Below are 22,364 nucleotides of genomic sequence, written 5' to 3'. Positions count from 1 at the left end.
AAGATACCTGGATGTAATCTATGCCCTTCTCACACCTCTTCCTTCATGATTTTTCTCTTCTTATTTTGCAAAACAGCACATTTGGATAGGGCAAGCTTGTGGGGGTTTTGGCAGTGTCGAAAAGGGAATAAAGAACATGTTGCCACTATTATAATTTCAGCTATTGTCATCGCAAAGGGTTGTAACAGAGGCAAAGACAGAAAGTTCCTACAAAAATATTTATTTCTCAAAATTTGAATTAAATATGACATAAAAAATTTACAATTAATTAAATACAGAAAATATAACCTGGTCATGAGTCCTCATTTTAAAAAAATAACTATTAAATAATATTCTTATTTGTCTGGAGTGGAGTTATTGCACCCGATCCCTCCCCTATACAAAATTAAACAGCAAAACACTAAAGTCAGATTCTGGAACATTTTCAGTTTCCTAACTAGCTTTAAATGACATTGAAGCATTTCCAAGGGAGCCCACAGCTAGCCGTGGCTTGCTCGTTCAGGGACGCAGGGTGGCAGGGTCTGCCCTGGGACCTCAGTTCAGCTCCAGCTCATTCATGTACTGCTGGACCCAGTCTTGCTCGGGGTTGGCACAGACTTCACGGCCCTTCTTCGTGATAAACCTGTGGGGTGCGAAGAGGTAAGCTTTTGGTAGGAGAGCAATGCATGGAGGGGAACCCTGCCCCAAACCTGGCCTCCCGCAGGGACCAGCAGAAGTTGGGCATGCAGCACATCATGCCCATCACATCAGCAGTGGTGGAGCAGGACTGGTGCGAGCCCCCTGTGTGCTGAGCCCAAGGAGCATCACCTTGCACCCCTTGGTCCCCCATCCCTCATGTCCCCAGGGCCAGCCTCCATCCCCTGTCTTCTGAAAAGGCATCTTTCCCTCTCTGGATCCTTAGCCCAAAGGGTGAGCCCACCACCACCCTGGAGGAGAGGACTTACACAACGGCCGCCTGGGAGCACAGGCTGTTGGTCTCATAGTACTCTACCACAAAGCTGCGGGGCAGCTGCCGGGAGGTGTAGGTGAAGCAGCAGGAGGTCGGCGGGTCGGAGCCAACTGTGAAGGGCAAAGGCGGTTGTCAGCAGTGGCAAAGGATGGGGGGCAGGGACAGGGAGCTGGGACCACAGACCCCTGGGTCTGGGGGGTGGAAAGGATATAAAGGAGGAAGAGAAAAAATGGGGTCTTTTTTCTTCTTCCTTTGATTCTTTCCCTTCTGGGTTGTCCCTGAGCTGGTGCTGACACAGCCCATGCTTTGCTTTGAGCTGTGCCTTTCCCATGGCATGAGAGCCCCAATGGCCCTGGAGCACCCCAGGGGTGGAAGGCCTGCAGAAGGGACCCCATTCCAGCAGCGACATCTCTCCTGTCCCCATTTAGGAAGGAGGGGAAAAGCCTGGACTTACTTGGCGCAGCAGAGGTCTGGTAGCAGAAGGCAGCGATGAGAACGGCAAGGGCAGCCACAGAGATCTTCATGTCAGCTGAGAAGTGGTGGCCAAAGCTCAAGCAGGCAAGTGGAGCTTGAAAACCTCTTTTCTGTCCAATGCTGAGACAGTCAGCAGCTCCCCAATTTATAGGGTGAGGATGTCCGTGCAGTGGCTTGCGTAGGCATGGTGGAATTTCCCCCAGAGGAGAGGCTGCTCATGGTGCAGTCTCGTGGTGGAACAGAGCAGCATCTTCAGCCCTAGAAGGGTGAAACTCTCCCCTCGATTCAGAGCCTCCCCAGTGACACAGGATGTGAAACAGTCACCATTGCTATTTCTGTTTCTTTTGTGCATATCCCTTCGTAAGAAGTTCCCCTGTGGAGGTTCCTGCATTTGTCAACAGGCCCCTATTACCCAACCTGCTCGGAGGCAAGAGCGTGTCCTTCCAAGAACTGTGCAAATGGGCTGAAGAGCATGGATGGGATGAGGCCGGCTAGGAAAAAAGGGGCTGAGGTCTCCTTTACTGTGAACTGTTTCCCTCCCACATCTGCACAGCCTGTGCTGCTCCAGTAGCAGTACCATCACCAGTGGGCTCCATGTCCTGGCCATGCTTCACATAGTTGGAGAGGACTCAGGGTGAGTCCTGCAGCTGTGGCGGCACTGCAGGTAGCAGCACAGGTAGTGATGGGAATGAAGTAAAGGTCCTGAAAGCTGTAGCACTTGAGTTTCCACCTCAGTTTAAGGGAAGGGAGAGCTGAGATGGGGCATTATGTCCTGGAGGTGCCTGCAGCACTCCAGGTCCCAAAAGAAGACCCTAAATGACCAATTTAGATTAGACAGTTAAATTTCAAGGGCTACTGATAGGTGAGGTTTATCATTGCTAGGCATGGAGATGCAGAGAGCCAAAAGAAGTTTGGAGATGTTGACTGTCACACTGATGATGAAGCAGGAGGGGCTCCAGGAGCAGGGTAAGGAAGAAGACACTGCTTCTGAAGTCCAGGAGCTGCAGGATGAGGGTATGGGCAGAAACTGGGATGTCTGGGCAGAAAAGAGTATCCCATCTCAGCAGAAGAGAGAAAATTGTAATGACCATAGACAAGGAGGAATTACCATGTTGTATGGGAGAGAGTAAGAGCTCACAGCTCTCTGAGGGCTGGGCAAGGGCTGTGGCCAGGGATGTGTCACTGGGAAGAAGACAGCAGCCTCCATATGGACTGCCATGGAGGTTTACCAACCACCTCTCTGTTGCTGAGGAGGAGGAGAGTGAAGGCCTGGCAGGGAGGCAATGGATGGTCTGGGAAGAGCTGAGGGCTGTCCAGCTGTAACGAGATGTTCCTAGAAGGATGTCTCTTCTCAACAGGGAAGCAGACACATTTCTGGGAAATATGTGCATTCCATTATTTTCAGGACATTACCAAGTGGTCATGTCTTAGCAGATGCTGCCTGAAAGTCAGTGGAAAGACTAGAACTTAAAAAGGAGTAACCCAACTGCACCGCCAGCACCTCTGCACCCATACCGCAGCCCTAGGCACTGACTCACCAAGTTTCTGTTAAAAGCTCCTCACTATTGACCCAGGCATCTTCTGTACATAACCTGGTGTTTTCCAAATATCACTCCAACACTGCATGGTGTGCACAGCCCTCCACCAGCCATGGGCTGTCCTGCTTCCCCTTCTACCAGCCACAGCAGGTTATCTTCATGCAGGTTAACTGCTCTGCTCTGTGCAGGCGGAGAGGGGTCTGGAGGACAACATGGTCCAGGACTTGCACAGGAGAAGTCTCAGAGGTGGCCCACCCTCAAGGAGGCTCCCGCTGGGAGCTGTAGTGGTGCACCTGCCCCTCGCCCTGGCTGGGGAGGGTAAGTCTACCTCATGGAGCAAAGGTGACACTTGCCAAGCTGAACATCACCTCCTTCCTGGCCACACCATGGCCAAGCTGGTCCCCTCTCCATCCTTCCCTTTGCCATCTGCAGGGAGAAGGACCTTGCTGGCTCACCCATCAGTTCAGACCCCACTCCCTGCTCCACTTGTCAGCTTGCCTATCCCTGAGTATCCTGGGAGAATGAGGAGAGAGCCTGCCTCCGCAGGCAGGGTGCCCAGCCAGACAGGAGGTGGGAACCCAGCGTTCAGCTGACCGCCAGCTGGACCAGAAATCGGCTCTGAGCTTGCATCAGCTTACTTGGCTCCTCTGTCTGGTTGTTCAGGGAATATAACTTGTAGATGTACGTAAGAGCATGGTTTGCCTCTGAGCTGTTCGCTGTGATTGTACCTTCAAGCATTCATGGGTCATGTCTTGAGGTCTGCCACCTACAGCCATCTGTCCTGTCCTGCTCCCAAGGCAGACAACGTGGGTAGGGCAGGCAGGCAAAAAGCCATTTATGGCAGAAATGTTCTGATAAAAAAAAAGTTTTATTAAAACTGAAGAATTAGTTGGAAATCTGCATTGATTATTCAAATGTTTTCAATGAGACATTTTTCCGTTTCAGGCAGCTGAAAACCTCCAAGCCTTTATACCTTTGTTGGCAAGTAGATGACAAATTATTTTGGGCTGTCAGAGGTCATTTCTTAATTAATCAAGAAAAGTTTACTTAGTTTAGCTGAGCCAGTTCGCGATCAGTTTAGCCTAGATAATGTGTGTTACAGATGTCAGGTAAGGGCTGAAACTGTTCTACTGCTGAAAGCCAAACATAACCCCAAAGTCAGGGTGTTTGCTTTAGGAGTCTGTGTCTCCTTAAAAATCTGACAAAAGCCCCAACTCTGCCAGCTCTTTGCAGCCTGAATAGTCATGGAAGGCTATAGCCATATCAATGGTGCCTGAGATGTTGCAACATGCTCCTAAAAAATGTTTCCTTACTCATGCCCCTGCATTCCAGTCATGATGGAATGAGAAAGTTATTTCTTCTAACTCTTCTGCCTTTTAGAAAGAGAGGTTGTTGTGTGTCTCAGATGAAGGACCATCTAACCCAAGAAATGCTCTGAGATGGAGAGATAGCTGTGGAAGAGTGGCCAAAGTGTGCTGGAGCATCGCAGGGGGAATTAGGTTCATAACGCAGCAAAATGGTGGTGTAAGATGGAAGTTTTCCTACTGTGGCTCCAGGTGGTTTCGGGGTTCATGACCCATCCTGTGGTCTACCCTTGCCTGCCCTGCCGGCAAGCAGGGCCTGGAGACAGCAGGACAGCCCATCCGAAGCAGTCTGGCTCGTGTTGCATCAATTTACATAGAGGGATACGTTGGAGCTTTTCTGCAAGCCCCCAGAAAATCCCAGGAGAAAGTGCTAAGTAAAGCAAATGCCCTAAATAAATTTGGTGGTAGGAGAAATAGGGAAATTCTCAGTCTTGAATGAAAGGGGAACCCTGAAATAAATGGTGAGACTGGCTGATGTAAGTTGCTATTTATAGCAGGTTTTAATGCTGAGGAGTCAGGATTTGCTCAGAAAAGGAAGTACTAAAAAAATGTCCTGAGTTCAGAAACTACCTCTGATATCCTGAAGAAGATGGAATTTTCCACTAAGCAATAACAATGACCCATGTGAGCCTGGGAAAAGAGAATTTGGCAGCCAGAGAAGTGAGCTGAGAAATAGGAAAGCGTTTGTTTTACAACTATATACTTGAAGAAGAACTGAAAGACTGATAAAAGGGAACATCCGAAAGCTGGGTGATAAAGTATATAGTCAAAGAGGACAACGAATTGGCATGTTGATAAGAACTAAAACTAAGCATCCTTTAGGTGAACTATCCTCATTATTATACTAAAAATCACAGCCATAGGCCAGAAAATCCCCCTCTAAGCCCCGCACTCTCTGAGCGTGATAAATTTCAAGCAAGCTGTACCTTTAAGGTGAAATGAGAAAGAAACTACCTAATTATTAGCCGGGGGTGTGAATACTGCTGTGACTGACACATTTAACTGACATTTGTAATGCCCTGGAGCGGCTCAGCGCGGGGTGCCAGCTGTGTGGTTACCCCCGGCGCCCATCCCTGCACCTCCGCGCTGAGTGTCGGCTGGCGTTTTGCAACCGGGAGAAGGAACCCGCTTTTCAGAAAAACACCTCTAGGACAAGCTCCGCTTCCACCTGCAGCAGTCTCCATCCTGCCAGTGAATTCCCATCGGTGTCCAGAAACTTCACCCCCACCATTCTCAACGTTTCTGGAGAAATGTTGGAATTTTGGAGGTGATGTCAAGTCCTGGAACTGGCTCCAGTGGGGACCTGGGCGTGTGGGAGGGCCTGGAGGGCCTGGGAACCGCATGTCTCCACCGTGGCTGGTGGAGACGAGAGTGTGCCCGCCCTGGCTGGGCGGCATGAGCGAGTGCTGGTCGCCACTGGCTGCGTCGCACAAGGGAGCCCTTTGAGTTTACCTGAAATTGTGTCACGCCAGGAAGATGTCCTAAGGAAAATATATCTTGTTAAAGGTTCAATCCTCCAGCGAGGGCATTTTCTGAAAAAATATACGCCAGGGAATACTATTACTTTCTAATGACTGATGCCTCAAAGTTTTCCTGGCCTTTCTTTTTAAACAAAACAACCCAAAGAGGATTAAGTGTACAGGATTTCAAAGCAAATCAAAGTGAAATAAAAAAAGTTCTTACTCCAAACCCATCTCCATCCTTGACATGAAAGGAAAAGAAAAAACCAAGGAAAACTTGAGTTTTAGCAGTCTTTGAGCCTTAGGGGAGGGTCTGTGGGGCTGTGCTCCTGGCTCACCCAGACCGCCAGCTTCAGGGGCTGGGGCACATCCAACCCACACCCCTCAGCATCCCTCAAACCCTGCAAATGCCTGGGAGGACCAGACAAAGTGTCTCTGCTGGGGCTACATCCTCTGCCCTGAAGGAGAGCACACCTCACTCAGATCTTTGGTGAATCCTCCAGACAGAGCAAGGAAGACCAGGCTGAAAATTGTGAGTTCTGCTAGGATGAAAAAAACCCCGCAGTTTATAAATGAACCTACTGGTCTTGTATGCTTTTCATAATCAACCAAAAAGGAAAAGAAGCAGGCCACAAATCAACTGTTTTCATTTTCGTTAACACTCCTGGAGCCCAGCTCTCCGGGAGGTTTGGGTGGGCTGGCTGCAGAGCAGAGGGTGGCCAGCTACACCCCACGGGTGCTTTGGGGATGGCTAAGCATACCAGCCTTCCCCTGCTCATGGATGGCGCTGAGACCAGTGTTAGCCTTTAAACTTGTGTCAGGGCCATTGCCACAGCTGGGAGACTTCCCTAATGTACGGTCCTCGGACCTCCTGAAGACCACGTGTCCGCCAGCGCTGGCTTGGTCCCTCTCTCTGCAGCGTACTGGCAGGGACGTATCTGGTGTTGGTCTTCACCCAGCACTGATGGGGAGCTGGAAACCCCCTGGGGGTGTGGGCCCCTTTCCCACAGCGAGGTGTGAGCTTTCCAGCTGTGGTGGTCATACTGGCAGCGGAGCTCGGATGTTTACTAGCTTCACAATTTATTTTGGGCTTGCTGCAAGGCTGCAAACCACTTCCCATATGTGGGGGCTGTTTGTAGGTTAGGGTACTTTGTGGTGTCTCTCTGAAGCACAGGTCCCATCCTGCTGCCCTAATGTGGAGGCATTTGCCACCCCAGATGAGCTTGTGCCCTTCAAAAGGGCCATTGTCTGGCTGCCCTGGCTCTGCCTGGCACCCACGTCCCCTGGGGGAGAGGGGAGGGCTCGGGGAGCTCTGGGACCACTTGCCAGCATGCCACAGCCCTGCAGCCTCCCTGTGTGGCCTCCTGCATCCCTCAGGGACCATAGAGAGGCACAGCCACAGGGAGGCCTTGCTGGGGATGGTTTGTGAGTGGGAGCAGAGGAGGTGGACTTTGCCCCAGGCTGTGAGCAAGAGGGACAAGGCTGTGCCTCCCAGGGCACCGCAACTTTACTCCAGGTGAAGCCCACCAGCATCTTCCAAATGGAGCACCCCACACCCCAGAGCTTGCATCCGCTTGTGGGCAAGAGGATCAAATGGCTAGCAGGATTGGCAGGGATGGGATAATATCCCTTTACATGTTCCAGGGTCCTTCTGATGGTGCTAAGGTGCCAGGGCTGTGATGATGCAGCCCCATGGGCAAGCTGTACTCCCAGGGAAAGGCAGACAAGGCTTCCCCGTCAGCCTGGGGACAGCCCTCACCATTGCCCAAGAGCAAAGTACCGGGCATCCTTCTTTGTGACCTTTGTGACCTGGGGCTCTTGGCAAGGGCAGGATTTCAGGGGGGCCTGAAGGAGTCCCAAAGCCTCTGAGCTAATCCTTGTCACCATCTGTCCCATGGGATGGAGACTCAGCACCCACTACAACGCCTTTCCCTACAATGTTCCTCTTTGAATAATTTTAGCTTTCTTTTTCTACCCTGCCTGTACCCAAACAAATCTCATGCCCCAGTCTGGGTGAGGCTAAAATGATAAAAAATGTCTCATTTCCAGGAATAATAAAGGAAGCTTCAGAGAGGTCAGTTTATAAATACTTAAACCGCAGGAACAGTAACAGCAGAGGGCTCTGGTAGCAAAGTGAAAACCAGTGTACAGGAACAGAAAACTGAAAACAGAGCCTGGCATCAGAGCTAGTGAGGGTGAATTGCCCTGGGAGCAGTCTGGCAGGCGCGTACAGCTGGGGTTGCAACCAGTGACTGGAAGCCCAAGTCCTGTGCAGCCAGAATCAGCAGTGCAGAGGAGCAGCTGCAGAGGAAGAGATGCCCCCCTTCCAGGAGGCTTCTCAGCACTCCGGAGTAAACAACTTCACAGCTGACAAAGGGCAGTTTTGTAAGTGCTGATCGGTTTGTGCTGATGACACAACCAAACCGCTGCAGCTGCAGCAGCTCTTTGCAGACCCTCCTCCTCCAGCTCTGTCAAATTCATTAACAGTAAATGACGGCCCCTTTCCTTCCACTGATCATCTCAGGACTTCCAGATGGAGCACGGAGCTGCCTGATGCAGACCTCATCACACCCCCATCACACCTCCCCACCATCCCTGGGTGCTCTGCGCAGCGAGCGAGACCGCACCATGCGGGCCACCGACCCTCTGGCTTGCTCCTTGCAGGTAGCAGGCTGGCGAGCCGCGACTGTGAACATCCCATGAGCAAAGCTGTCTCTGGCTGGTGTTAGCCACAAAGCTGTCTTTCTGCAGCCACAACCTTTCTCACCCAGCAATGCAGAGCCGGCAGCCGGCGTTTGTCATTTCCCCGTGCACACACTAGCATGTGAGTTGCAAGCACAGAGGAACATAAAACTCCCACTGTTGGTTTCTGCATGATTTATTTCCATGGCAAAAAGCCATAATTTGGTTTTGCTCTGCAGCAATTCAACTGAAAACTGGAGCCATTTCTTGTTCTGCCATGCACCTCTGCCCAGAGATGCTCAGAGTTACCCAGGGGAAGCAGAGCTTGTCCTGCCAGGGCTTGCTGTTGCTGAATCCAGCAAAATCCAGCACCTTCCCCGATATCCATGCCAGGACTTACAGAGTCTTTGATCCCAATAAAAAGTGCACCCTCAGCCACTCTGGTGATGCCTCTGCCCAGCTGCGGGGTGAGCCTGCAGCCTGCCACAGCTGGCAGCACAGGCATCCTGGGTTGTAACGCAGGGTAAGACCATGCAGGGAAGCAGGGCTGCAAGAGAGATCCTCCCTGGGGGGGTAAGTGTGCAGAGGAGCAGATCATCACCTGTGTCAGGGGCCTTGAACCTTCTTTGTGTCTCTGCCAGAGATGAGCTGATTTGTGAAGGACGGTGTCTCCACTGCTCTCACCTGCAGCTCCAGGGTAGCCAAGCAGGGGATTTGTACTTCTGGGGATCAAAATCCAGGCCCTGGAGCCTGAGAATCCTCTCTGCAAGTGGAGGGGGGCTCCGACTCCAGCTGCACTCCCAGGCTGTGGCAGGACATCAGGGAGTCCCAGGTCACTCCTCTCACTGCAGAGCTGCTGTCCTGCCCTGCTCCCCAGGCAGCAGCTGCCCTGAGCCATGGCACCGCACCTTTGCCGCTCCAGTGCTGGGGATCTGCTGAGGCTTGAAAGGCTCTCCCACGTCATGCAGGTTTTCCACCATTTGTTTCCTACATTTTTGGCCAGAAAATCCATCTTGGACTCAAGAGAGCTTTTGGAGGGAGCCCTTCAGGCTGGCAAAATATCTCCATTGTGGCAAACCACCTCTTCCAGCATATTCCCCGCCCCCCGGGGGCTGAGGCTGGGGCTGGCAAAAGACCCTCCTGCCTGCAAAGACCCTCCAAAGCAAGGTGAGATCCTACAATTTGATTGCTTTGTGGAGGCCTGTGGCTGTTAAGGTAACTGTGAGAATCCTGCAAAGATGAGATGGCTGGCTTGGTGGATGAGGGCAGAGCAGTAGTTGTTTATTTTGACTTTAGTAAGGCTCCCATAACATCCTCATAGGCAAACTGATGAAGTATGGATTAGCTAAATGGCAGTAGAGGGACTGAGAACTGGCTGAATGGCTGGGCTTGGAGGGTTGTGATCAAAGTCCAGCTGGAGGCAGGTCGCCAGTGGGGAACTCCAGGGATCAATATTGGGGCCAATAGTGTTTAATACTTTAGTTACCTGGATGATGAGACAAAGTGCACCGTCAGCAAGCTTGCAGATGACACAAAGCTGGGAGGAGTGGCTGACACATCAGAGGGATGTGATGCCATCCAGACAGACCTCATCAGGCCGGAGAAACGGACTGACAAAAACCTCATGAAATTGAACAGGGAGAAGTGCAGTGACAGGACAACAGGCAACGGGAAATTATATTTAAACACCAGAAAAAACTTTGTTACTAAACACTGAAACAGGCTGCCCAGAGAGGTTGTAGAATCTCCACCCCTGGAGATATTCAAAGCCCATATGGAATGGTCCTGGGCAGCCTTCCCAGCTGGGCCTGCTTTGAGCAGGGGACAGACTGGACGATCTCTGGGGGTGCCTCCAGCCTCAGCTCCTCACAGGTCCAAGTTAAGTCAAGCATTGTGGGACTGGTGGGGGCAGAGAGCTTTGGGTAGCACAGAACCTGCATCCCAGCGACCTTTCCACTCCACGTGCTGTAGTTTAGCAGCCTTTGATAAACACCCGACACATAACAGCACGAGTGTCCTTTGGAGCCCGCCTCTTTTTTTTCCAGAGTTGCATAGTCTTAGGCAAATAATTGTGTCTTCTGCTATGCAGACTCACAGGGAAAATCCCTCATGCAGTTCAAATAAATAGTTCTCCTCTCTGGCCATACCACTTGGCATATTTTATTTTCCGTTTGATTTGATGAAATCAAAAATGAGCACTGAGTCAGAGCTCAACAAACTTGGCTCCAATGTGAACCACATCCCATTGTTTTTCTTTTTCCCCTGAATTCCCTTTGACTATTTCACTTTCGTGTCATCCTCTGTCATCAGTCTGGAATTTCCACTCAGGCTTCTCCCGGCTGCCTCCAGGACTCCCTATTAAAAGAGAGCTGAATTCAGCTGCTGCAGTCTGAGCTGCATCTGCCAGAGCTTCTGGTCCTGCTTTGACTGCCTTCACCTGACGGGAAGATGAAGGTCTCTGCAGCTGTTTTTGCTCTTCTCCTCATTGCAGCCTCTTGCTCCCAAACTTTCTCTCGCCCAGGTGAGTCCTGCTTTTTCATTTGTGAAGGATGAAGGGATCTGATCCTTTGTTCTAATTTCTCCATTGAGCTCCCCTGGCAGATAGCTGGGAATTTGTCAGTATTTGTACCACTCTCCACTCTGCACTGAGATCAGCTACATGTAGGAACCCCAGAATTAGAAAATTATCCATCCATCCATCCATCCATCCATCCATCCATCCATCCATCTGCCCAGCCATTCTGGGCTCAGAGTACTTATTTCTGGTTATAGTTTGGGGACTTGAGTCTCTGCCCTGGGGCTGGGGGAGGTGAAGAAAGAAAGATCTTAGCAATGTCTGGGTGGGAATGTCACCCAGTACCTGAAAATACTGTTCCTGGCATTGGACCAGATGAATGCCAATGTCCATTTCAACGTTAGTTATTCTCTAGTTCCTCACTCTTTTCCCCGCCAGCAGGCTCCCTGAGCTGATGGGCTGGCTGCTCCTGACGCACAGCCCAGCACATGCTCACGTTGTCTCTCCTTGCCTCCTCCAGCCGGACCCGACCTCCCAATATGCTGCTTCTCTTATGCACACCAGAAGCTCCCGCGGAAGCTCATCCTGCGTTATTACAGCACCAGCACCAGTTGTACCCTGCCGGCCATCGTGTAAGTACAGGCGCTGTCTCCTGGGTGCAGACAAGCTGGGGCAGTGTGGGGACAGCCTCTGTGGGGTGTGTGGGGTGACCAGCTCTGCAGGGCAGCTGTGGGCCCAGGGATCTGTAGGAACAGAGCAGGGTGAGGGGAACCCCAAGGGGAAAGGGCTTGCACAGGGATTGCCAGGGATGCTTTTGTGAGGATGCCTAGGGATGTTCCTGCAGGACTTGAGGAGGTAGTGTGGAAAAAGGTATGGGAGCGGGGGAAATCACAGCCAGCCACTGGCTTCAGCATCAGCTTAGGGCACAGGGGAGAACCTCTTGCAATGCCCCAAAACTGGGATCCAGGCACTCCTGGGATGCAGGTCTGAGCAGAGATCTAATATGTCTCATTCCTGTTCCACAGGTTCATCACAAAGAAAGGCCGCCAGGTCTGTGCCAATCCCAGTGACACCTGGGTGCAAAGTTACCTGCAAAACTTGAAGCAGAACTGAGCAAAGCAAGATGGCAGGCGTAGTTGCTCTCAGGCACAAGCTGCGTTATCTTCAGCTCCTGCGATGGAGCAGGACTCCGGGGCAACAGGAGCTGCATGAGCCCATGTCATCTGCAGGCAGCTCCAAGGGACTGCTCCAAGGGCACCACGAGAACCTTTTGTTGGGGTGCTGCTACTTGCCCTTGGCTTGCATGGACCAGTCTGCAACCTCATCCATCTGCCCTGACACCTCTGCCTGTGGCTTGGGAAGGCCCATGAGACTGCACTTCTATTGTTTTTATATCATTTTAAATTATTTAAGAAATTATCACATGGGATAGGCAGTATTTCTGTGGGAGTGTGGCAGGGAGGGTTTTTATGAAGGGTGGCTCAGAGTCTCAGTGTTGGATGATGGGTGGCCCTTGCTTACATGTGTGAAATGATGATTCTGGAGAATAAAGAATTTGGTCAAAACCTCTGCTTTTTCCCTTTATGTACTTCTGTGTGGTGTTCACCAGCACAGACAGAACCCCACCTGAGCCTATCTGCACATTCTGTATGACGTGATGAAGGGAAATGGTTTGAGGCAAAACCATAAAGTTTCCATACTACAGACATGAACATCCTCCAACACCTCACTCCCCCACAAAATACACCCCCATCTTCCACATCCTCTACATAATTAGACATGTTGGCATGCACATATGCACCTTTTACATACATGAATACCCCCTCCACACACCCCAGGCGCGTCCCACAGCCTTGCTTGCTCCTCCCAGCCCCACATGCTGCACCCCAAACTGGTCCCTGGGCACAATGTGTGTGCAATGGCGTGGTGATGGGACATGTTGCTGTAAGGGGTAAAATCCTGCCTGAGGCTTTGTGGAGGGGAGCAGGGAGAGTGGCTCGAGGTCAGGTGGGAGGAAGCAGAGGGCATGGAGCTGTCGCAGTGCTGGGCCTGTCCTGGGAGCTGGCAGGTACTGAGGGCTCATGAGCTGCTCATCCGCCCTCGTGCCGAGTGTGCTGGGGCACAGAGCAGGGCCGATTCCCTGCCTGTACCCACCCCACTAGCCATTTCTGCTAAGCAGCAGTGTTTCCCAGCGCAGAGCCCACAGGCACCCACATGCTCACTGCCAGCAGCCCCGCGGCCTCTCTCCTCACATGTATCTGTTCCTCCAAGACATCACCTCATCTCTGCCCGCCAGCTGTAGCTGGGTCCTGCCGAGCCTGACAGTGCTCCCTGGAGAGGGGCACGGACCCCAGCTTTCTTTCTGACCACCCCTATGGCAGTTGTTCTGCACTTTCCCACCCGTAACACAAAGGGAAGGATTCAGCTATGCTGCAGGGGTGAAACAGCCACCAGCCACTTGCTGCAGTCATTCCCAGGGTGAAGCTTTGCATGGGAGCATGAATGGGAGCGAGCAGGTCCCGAGGGTAAAAGCACAGTGCTGGGCACAGCTTGCCGGTTGCAATTGCGCTCAGCACTCCTCTGCTTCTGCATACTGAGAAGAAATGGCCTCAGCAGCACGGCCACCCAGAGCTGGCCTGGCCTTGCAGCCATCCTGTTCAGGTCAGTATTTCTTCTTCCTAATGCAAAAAAAGCCTTTCTCTTGTTATTCTTTTTTTTTTTTCCCTGCAGCTGTAGATCAGACTTGGCAACCCTGAGGCTGGGAAAGCACCTCCACATTGCCTTGTGATTTCCCTCTAGTCTTGTGTTTTCCAGGCTGGAAAGCTGGCTGCAGGCAGGAGGGCTCGTGGGGCACCCAAGGATCAGCATCCCAGTGAAGGGCAGACCCAGCCCAGGCACCATGTTGTCTCCCAGGAGATGGTTCTGGTGATAGGGGACCACATGGAGGGCTCCTTTCCAGCTCCATGGGGATGGCTCCTGACTGCTTTGCTGGGAGAATGATTTGGGAAAGACACAGGCTCTCACTCACTCCCGGCAGGCTCCCTGTGCTCCCCTGGCACAGCAGGGTCCTAGTGGAAAGGGTCAGGTCCAAGCAGGGACAAGGTGGGTCAGAACGTTTGCAAAAATCTTGTCCCACTCTATGGCCAGGATTTACCATTATGGGGGAGAGACAAAAATCTGCAGAGGGGTGTATCCTGAGCAGGGCTTCCCCACCGTGCCGTGAAACATAGGAGAGAGAGTGACCAGTGCATGGTGGGGTGGAGGGACAGGAGCTGCTGTCCTCCAGTGGGCAGGCAAGGAGCCCAGGAAGGGGGTGCAGGGGGTCTTCTCTACCTCTGCCCCCCATGCCTGCTGCATGCTCGGTTGCCTTTTGTGCTGAGAAGCCAAGTTTGGTGCTGCAGAGGAACTGCAGGAGCCCAAAATAGTTCCTGATCTGGGGCACCATGTGCTGCGAGGGGTCGGAGGATGGATGTTGTGCTGAAAGGGAAGGCTGGCGGGGGGTCTGAGGTTTGCCCTGGGCCTGGGCTCCAGGGGATACGCTGGAGAGACAGGAGGACTCCATGCCACAGTTGGCTCTTCTTCGGACAGTCCCTGGCCGGGAGCCCAGGAGCATGTAGGAATTTCCCTCTCCAGCCTTTCTGGTTTCAGTTTCCTTCTTCCTGAGGCTTCAGGAGCAGCAGTCAAGCCAGCCTGCTCCAAGACCCCTGCTGTCCCCTGTCCCAGACTCACCTGCCCTGGCATGAGCCAGGCACTGCAATGCCAGTCCCTCTGCATGGGGACCGTAGCAGCCCACCCCGGGGCTCCCATGCCTGCCTCTGCTGCCTGGCTGCCCATGCTGGCCCATGCGGGTGGGGGTGCTGGGGGGCAGCACCGTGGTGGGGCTCTGTAAGAGCAAAGGAGAAATTGTAGCCCCAGCGATCAAACATGCAGGGGGCAGCCTCTGACCTGCTGCCAGCTCTGGGCAGGGGAGGGCAGCCAGGAGGGGACACTTGGACAAGCTGGGAGAGCTGCTGTGGGGAGAGAGACTGCTGAATCCAGGGGATGTATCAGCTGCCCCCGATGGTCCTGTCCTGGGGCAGCACCTGCATCTTGCCTGCTGCACAGAAATCTGCAGGCTATAGATCAGTCCCTGGTCCTAACACCCTTCTCCACACCAACTCTGACAGGCCAACACTCCCTTTCCTGCCCCGGGGACTCTTGTCGTGGGCACTGAGAGCCTCCCCTGTGCCCCTGAGGCTTCTGCTCCCATTCCCTGCGCTGATGCAGGCAGCCATGGCTGGGAATAACAGTCCCAGGCTGTGGAGAGCCCAGGAGTGACAAGTGAGAGCTGTGGCTTTGGTTCCTGCCAGAAACAAAGATTTTGAGACAGTTAATAAGGAACTGCAATAGGAAATGCTGGTTAATAAACAGAGAGACCTGTGGAGAGGTGGTGATGAGCAAGGGAAGAACAGGACACAACCTAAAGTTTTGCAGACTCCTGTGGCACCAGTGGGCTTGGGGTTGTTTTATAGACACTGTATCTCACGCTGGTTTGCTTGCTCCTAATTAAGGGGGATCATTTGTTGCTAGCAATGAGGCAGGCCTGAGAAATTACTCCCAGGGTGATGAGTAGCTCATTTTGTGGTGGACAATGTCCTGGGAGGTAAAGATTTGACGTGCACAAGCTGCCAGGTTGTGGGGGGATACTCTTGGCTAAGGGGCAATACTAAAGCTTCTGAGCTTTTACTTTAGACAGCTCCGTTGGAGGCAGCCCAGAGAGCAAAGGTCCCTGTCCCCCCCACCCTCAGAGCTTCAGCAGGAGGTCAGACCCAGCAGTTTCATTCTCTACCCACAAAGACAGCAGCTAGCTTTAAATGAAAACCATAGGCTGATATGTTTTTGTCACTTTTACTTGGGGCAAAAGACCTCTTGTGCTTTTTATAATCAAACATAGGTTTCCTAAAGCAGCTGAAGAACAGCAGATAATTATTTGCAGTAAAACACTAACAGGGCATATCCAAAGCCAAGCCCATCTCAGGCTGCATCCTCAGAGCAGCCTGTGCTGGGACACGGTCCCAGCTCCTCCATCAAGCTCATTGCAGAGACACCGCTGCACCCTCACCCTGTGATTTCCAGACATCTGTGATGGACACACTCGACCTCTTAACTGAACTAACAGTAGTATGGTACAGGCTCCAAAGGAGGTAAAGGCCTGAGCTGTAACTGGGACATGACCTTCTCCAATGCCAACCTGTTCTCTAAAAACCCACAAAGGAGCAGAGTGGCACCTTGAACATCAGTGCCTATGAGCTTGGAACACTGCTCATGCGATCTACACATCAATAGCAGATGGCTTTTCCTTTATCAAGGAACAAAGTTGTGGATACAAGGAGTCTCCTGCATACCTTTTCCATTGTATGTAATTTGACTACAAGCCAACAATCCTATAAATATGACAGCCTAGGTGAGCCAGCCTTCTTTGAGCTTTCCCTCCTAGGCAGCGTGGCTGCTTGGCAGTGATCTCCCCTTGTGCTGGGGCGCCTCTCAAGGTTAGTCCTTGAGGCAGAGAGACTTTTACCAATGACAGATTTTTGGTAAGTGACCAATATCATGCATAACCTTGTAGCATGGTAACTTTGATTTTGCCTTGGTAACTTTGACTGCATGCTGAATTGATGCTTATGAAACATTACATAAACTTTGCGTGTACAATCCCTTAGGCATAAGCCATTCTCCAAATCTGAGACTAAGATTGGACCTAGCCACACATAAGATGCATACTGAGTTTAGAAAGCAAGGGGCCCTACTCTGAACGTGGTGACTCAACGGGAGGGTCCTCCTTACCGTTTTGAGTCCACAGTCTCTCTGTGAAGCATTTTAATTCCAGTGTAACTCAAATTTCCTTTGTATGTTTCTCCCATGCAGCAACTAATAGACTGAACTTTGCCATCGAAATTTGTCAAGTCACGCTTTTACAACATCATATTAAACCACTTTTCTAATACGTCAGTGATTCCTTAAGTGTCCCGGATCACCCATTCACAACATCCCTTTGCCAAACCCACAGCGGCAAATCCAGTGGGTCCAGTTCCACCAGCTCCTGGCCTTGACTACTGATGTGATTGGGAAAAGGGCTGGAGGAGAGGTCTAGGCTACGCAGCAGCGCAGAGGCTGGGTTGACCTGCTGGAAAGCGGCTCTGCTGAGAAGGACCTGGCAGTGCTGGTGGACAACGGGTTGACCCTGAGCCAGCACCGTGCCCTTGTGGCCAAGAAGGCCAAGGGTATCGTGGGCTGCATTAAAGGGTGTGGCCAGCAGATCAAGAGAGGTTATCCTTCCCCTCTACTCTGCCCCACTGAGACCACATTTGGAGTGCTGTGTCCAGTTCTGGGCCCCCCAGTTTAAGAAGGACAGGGAACTGCTGGAGCAAGCCCAGCGCAGAGCTGCCAAGGTGATCAGGGGCCTGGAGCATCTCCCTGATGAGGAAAGGCTGAGAGACCTGGGTTTGTTCAGCCTGGAGAAGAGAAGACTGAAGGGGGATCTCATCAACACCTATAAATATCTGAAGGGTGGGTGTCAGGATGATGGGAATAGGCTCTTTTCAGTGGTGCCCAATGACAGGCCAAGGGGCCACGGGCACAAGCTGGAACACGGGAAGTTCCACCTGAGCATGAGGACAAACCCCTTCCCTGTGCGGGTGCCGGAGCAGGGGCACAGGCTGCCCAGAGGGGCTGTGGGGTCCCTTCCCTGGAGACATTCACCCCCCGCCTGGACGCGGCCCTGTGCCCCCTGCTCTGGGGGTGCCTGCTCAAGCCAGGTGGTTGGACAAGATGATCTCCAGAGGTCCCTGCCAACCCCTGCCATTCTGGGATTCTGTGAATCTCTTTCAGAGCTGTCACAGAGAAAAAAATCTTTATTCTTTGGCAGCAGCAAGAGACAGCATTTTGAGAACAAGGCTGAACAATGTGGTTCCACAATAAGCATCCTGTAAGTAACCAGTATACCACTTCCTCCGCTGAGGAGACAGGTCACAGCATGTATTGTACCATGGCAAAATGCAGCCAGCTGACTTGGAAGTCAGCCTAAGTTTAGAGCACTCATACCTAATTTCAACAAACCACTTTCCACAAATAGCTCTAGGGATAAAAATCCCTCTCCCATTCTAGCAATGGAGGCACAAGGAGGGGACAGTTTAGCCACATGTCACACAGCAGGCTATGCCAAGACAGGACTGCAAGGCCAGGATGTCTCCACCATCACATTATCATGGACAAATATCACTTTTGCAAGACAAAAGGAACTTCAGGGTGCCAGAGGTGGTTCAGCAGGTCCTGGTGCTCAGCAGCAGGATTTCCAGGTCTGTGCCAAGGCTCTACTGGATGGCCTTGCAGGACTTCTCCAGGGCAGAGACCTCTCAGCTCCCAGTGCTCACTGTAGCTCCAGGGTGTTCACATATTCCTTCACCCACTTGGCATCAGGGTTAGCACAGACCTCCCGGTTCTTCCAGGTGACGAACCTGTCAAGTCAGGCAGGCAGGTGTTACAGTCCCGGAGGTGGAAAGAGACATGAGGGCCTTGGGTCACCTCCTGGGCACATGCTGACCTGCCCTGTGGTCAGGGCTAGCTCCCAAGGGGATCATCTCCCTGCCAGGCTCCCATCCCATAAACACCCAAGCATCAGAGAGCTGCAGAGCCTGCTAAAACCCGGGAAGGCAGGGAGACATCAAGATCCCCTGGGAGACCCCCCCCCATGCTCGGATGTTCCTGGCTGTGTTCATTGCAGAGGTAAGGCTGGTTGCAGCGTGTGAGCAACTGGCATATCAGGTGCAAGCCTTGCATGCGGCACAGTAAGTGCATTGGGCCTATCACCAATGGGAGGTCCTGCTGGCTACACAGGGACCTCCTTCCCACACCTTATTACCAGCACCAGTGTGGTTCAAGGAGATCACTTATTTCTCAGCTGAGGAGCATGAGTGCTCACATGCTGCACACGGGACCCATGGTGGCTGTCGCCTTCCCTTACTCCAGGTGTGGTTTCTCACACTGCCATGCTTTTGGCCCCACTGGATGTGAAGCAAAAAGCCCAAAGGCTGGTGGAGCCTTTTCTCAGAGCCCAGAGCAGGAGCCAGTACTTACACAACTGCTGGCTGTGAGCACTTGCTGCTGGTGTAGAAATAATTCTTCACATGACTCTGGGGCAGCTTTCGTAAGGTGTAGCTGAAGCAGCACACAGTTGTGTCAGCCCCAACTGGAAGAGATCAGGAAAGCCCACATGAGTCTATCACTCAATAAACTGCACAGTCCCCAGCAGGATCATGGGCAACCACCCCCTTAATCAGCTGTGGAGCCCTCTTCTCTTTCTGTTTCCCCAGAAAGTCAGCAAGAAAATGCTGTGAACACCAAAGCTTAATTTGTCATTGCTAGTATTGCTTGTTAAATGTTTTGTGCTCACTTCCAATGGTAAAAATCCCTCCAGTCAGCCTGGGACCACGCCTAAGGCCCAGCACCAAAATCAGGGGATATGTAACCTGAAAACATTGATAATTATCAGTGAAATTAATCCCTTAGATAAAAGGATGCTAGAAAGGAAGACCAGTCCCAAGAAAGCAGAAGCTATGCATGCAGGGTTCCAACCTTTGCAGCTAATTTTTTTCAGTTCTGCTTCAAAAATACTGCCAGTCAGAGCAAAAATCCACCCCAAGAGAGCAGAGAGAGATGCTGTACTCACTTGGAGCAGGAGAGGCCTGAGGAAAGAGGGCAGCAACGACAATGATGGAGAGGCACGCTGTGGAGATGTTCATTATGGACATAGATGAACTGCAAAGGCAGCGGCAAGACCCGAGCAGATTCCTCCTGTGTCTGGCACAAGGTGCTGGCTCAGTCCTTGCTTTTTATAGGGACAGTGGCCAGCCCCGTCAGTCAGATTTCAAGGGAAACAGAGTTTCCGAAGTGTAACGGAGCTGATGTCACAGCACCTTTGCCTCAGAAATGCTGAAAAAAAGGAAGCAGCAGATCTAAAAAATACAAGAATGGCCTTCGCATGAGGTGAGGTAAGTCTGAGCAAACTGACATCCACATGAGGGCTATTCTGACCAAGACAGGATATGAAACCACATTTGAGCAGCAGGTTCACGCTTAGATTCACAACTATGACAGCAGTGCCTAACAAACTCATCTCGGCTTCCTTCCCAAAGGACCAGGAGGACCTCAACTCTGTCTCCTTTTCGAGGACCCAGGCCTTGAGGACAAAGGTGCTTAGACCCTCAAAATGGCTTGGGGACATTGCAGGTCCAGCTGGGGGGGTCCTTGCTCCTGTGGCGGGTCTAGGACATGTACAAGCTAGATACAGGAGACCACTGCGGGCAGCATGGGCAGCAGACACGCTCTGAGCTCTGCTGCCTGTGCAGGCAGCAAGGATGCCTGGCACCCTGAAGGCTGGTTGTAGATCTGGGCTGGCAGTCTTGGCACCATGGAACACAAAATCCTCAATGCTGTGCTTCCAGTATGGAGCCCAAGCCCTCCTAACACACCCCAGCATCAGCCAGTAAGGGGAGTGCTTGCCTGAGAAGCCTGACTCAATGGTCTGACTCCAAAAATACCATCTTCTCCCAGAGACGTGGTGCTAACACAAGTGCCAGCATGGGTTTGGTACAAGGTGGGATGCACTCCTGCCCAAGGCATTGAGAGGGACCAGCTCTCAAGCAAACACTGCACCACATCCCCTTGTGCACACTCACAATCACAGGGCTCATGGTGTGGGCTGCCCAGAGCTCCCTTGCCCTTGCCGCGAGGCAATGGGCTCTCTGGAATGCCCCAGGGAGTGTTTCCCCTTTTTCTATCTCCCTCTTCTCTGCAACAGGCACCAAAATTGCCAGCTCACAGCCTGTGGTTTCTCTGACTATTTTCATGCCCTGCTCGCAGTGAATGCTGTTCATGAGGCATCACAAGCTCGTGTCCCTGGAATTTCCTCACTTTCCCACAGCCCTTGTAGCACAGCAGCGACCACAGGGCAGTGCTGCTCTGCTCCCACTCTCCCCTCCCACCATGCCCCAAGGTAGAAGAGATCATTTAGGCAAACTGGATCCACACAAATCCATGGGCCCCGATGGGATGCCCCCACAAGTGCTGAGGGAGCTGGCGGTTGCTGTTGCTAAGCTAATCTCTATCATCTTCGAAAGGTCATGGAGGACAGGAGAGGTGCCCGAGGACTGGGGGGTGGCCAATGTCACTACAGTCTTCAAAAAGGGCAAGAAGGAGGATCCAGGAAACTACAGGCCAATCAGCCTCATCTCCATTCCTAGAAAAATGATGGAGCAGTTCATTCTGGAGGTCATCTCCAGGCATGTAGATGAAAAGAAGGTTAGCAGAAGTAGTCAACATGGATTCACCGAGGGGAGATCGTGCTTCACCAACCTGATTGATAGCCTTCTGTGATGGCGTGACTGGCTGAGTAGATGAAGGGAAAGCAGTGGATGTTGTCTATATCAACTTCAGCAAGGCATTTGACACTGTCTCCCATAACACCCTCATAGACAAGCTAAGGAACTGTGGGTTAGATGAGTGGACAGTGAGGTGGACAGAGAACTGGCTCAACAACAGAACTCAGAGGGTCATGATCAACGTGGCAGAGTCTGGTTGGAGACCCTGTGCCAGCACCGTGCCCTTGTGGCCAAGAAGGCCATCAATATTGTGGGCTGCATTAAAAGAAGTGTGGCCAGCAGATCAAGAGAGGTTATCCTTCCCCTCTACTCTGCCCCACTGAGACCACATTTGGAGTGCTGTGTCCAGTTCTGGGCCCCCCAGTTTAAGAAGGACAGGGAACTGCTGGAGCAAGCCCAGCGCAGAGCTGCCAAGGTGATCAGGGGCCTGGAGCATCTCCCTGATGAGGAAAGGCTGAGAGACCTGGGTTTGTTCAGCCTGGAGAAGAGAAGACTGAAGGGGGATCTCATCAACACCTATAAATATCTGAAGGGTGGGTGTCAGGATGATGGGAATAGGCTCTTTTCAGTGGTGCCCAATGACAGGCCAAGGGGCCACGGGCACAAGCTGGAACACGGGAAGTTCCACCTGAGCATGAGGACAAACCCCTTCCCTGTGCAGGTGCCAGAGCAGGGGCACAGGCTGCCCAGAGGGGCTGTGGGGTCCCTTCCCTGGAGACATTCACCCCCCGCCTGGACGCGGCCCTGTGCCCCCTGCTCTGGGGGTGCCTGCTCAAGCCAGGTGGTTGGACAAGATGATCTCCAGAGGTCCCTGCCAACCCCTGCCATTCTGGGATTCTGTCTGCATGGGGCCCTCAGAGACCTCCTTGTGTTTGGGTGCATTGTGGCTGCCTCCCCACAGTGTCCCCTTCATGGCAATGTCCCCATAGATGGGGAGTGGTCCTGCAGGAGTATCCCTGTTGCTCTG

At 52.3% G+C, this 22,364-nt stretch overlaps 3 protein-coding genes across 3 annotated transcripts; 1 reads left to right on the top strand and 2 right to left on the bottom strand.

The window, feature by feature from the left end:
* Window positions 1–204: 204 nt before the first annotated feature.
* Window positions 205–1,555, bottom strand: LOC142065933 (C-C motif chemokine 4 homolog). Its single transcript, XM_075112747.1, has 3 exons — window positions 1,404–1,555; window positions 945–1,059; window positions 205–622 (listed from the first exon to the last, which is right to left on the bottom strand). Exons 1-3 carry the CDS (start codon window positions 1,471–1,473, stop codon window positions 535–537), a joined length of 273 nt encoding a protein of 90 aa, XP_074968848.1. The 5' UTR covers window positions 1,474–1,555; the 3' UTR covers window positions 205–534.
* A 9,263-nt stretch (window positions 1,556–10,818) lies between these two features.
* Window positions 10,819–12,231, top strand: LOC142066020 (C-C motif chemokine 4-like). The gene is made up of 3 exons (XM_075112944.1): window positions 10,819–10,988; window positions 11,503–11,614; window positions 12,008–12,231. Exons 1-3 carry the CDS (start codon window positions 10,916–10,918, stop codon window positions 12,093–12,095), a joined length of 273 nt encoding a protein of 90 aa, XP_074969045.1. The 5' UTR covers window positions 10,819–10,915; the 3' UTR covers window positions 12,096–12,231.
* A 5,621-nt stretch (window positions 12,232–17,852) lies between these two features.
* On the bottom strand, window positions 17,853–19,949 carry LOC142065934 (C-C motif chemokine 5-like). The gene is made up of 3 exons (XM_075112748.1): window positions 19,687–19,949; window positions 19,095–19,206; window positions 17,853–18,475 (listed from the first exon to the last, which is right to left on the bottom strand). Exons 1-3 carry the CDS (start codon window positions 19,766–19,768, stop codon window positions 18,388–18,390), a joined length of 282 nt encoding a protein of 93 aa, XP_074968849.1. The 5' UTR covers window positions 19,769–19,949; the 3' UTR covers window positions 17,853–18,387.
* Window positions 19,950–22,364: the final 2,415 nt, after the last annotated feature.

This window comes from Phalacrocorax aristotelis, chromosome 18 (genome assembly GCF_949628215.1).
Source record: "Phalacrocorax aristotelis chromosome 18, bGulAri2.1, whole genome shotgun sequence".
Classification (NCBI taxonomy): domain Eukaryota; kingdom Metazoa; phylum Chordata; class Aves; order Suliformes; family Phalacrocoracidae; genus Phalacrocorax; species Phalacrocorax aristotelis.
The sequence above is the reverse complement of the archived record's forward strand: the minus strand, read 5'-3'. Positions and strand labels throughout refer to the sequence as shown.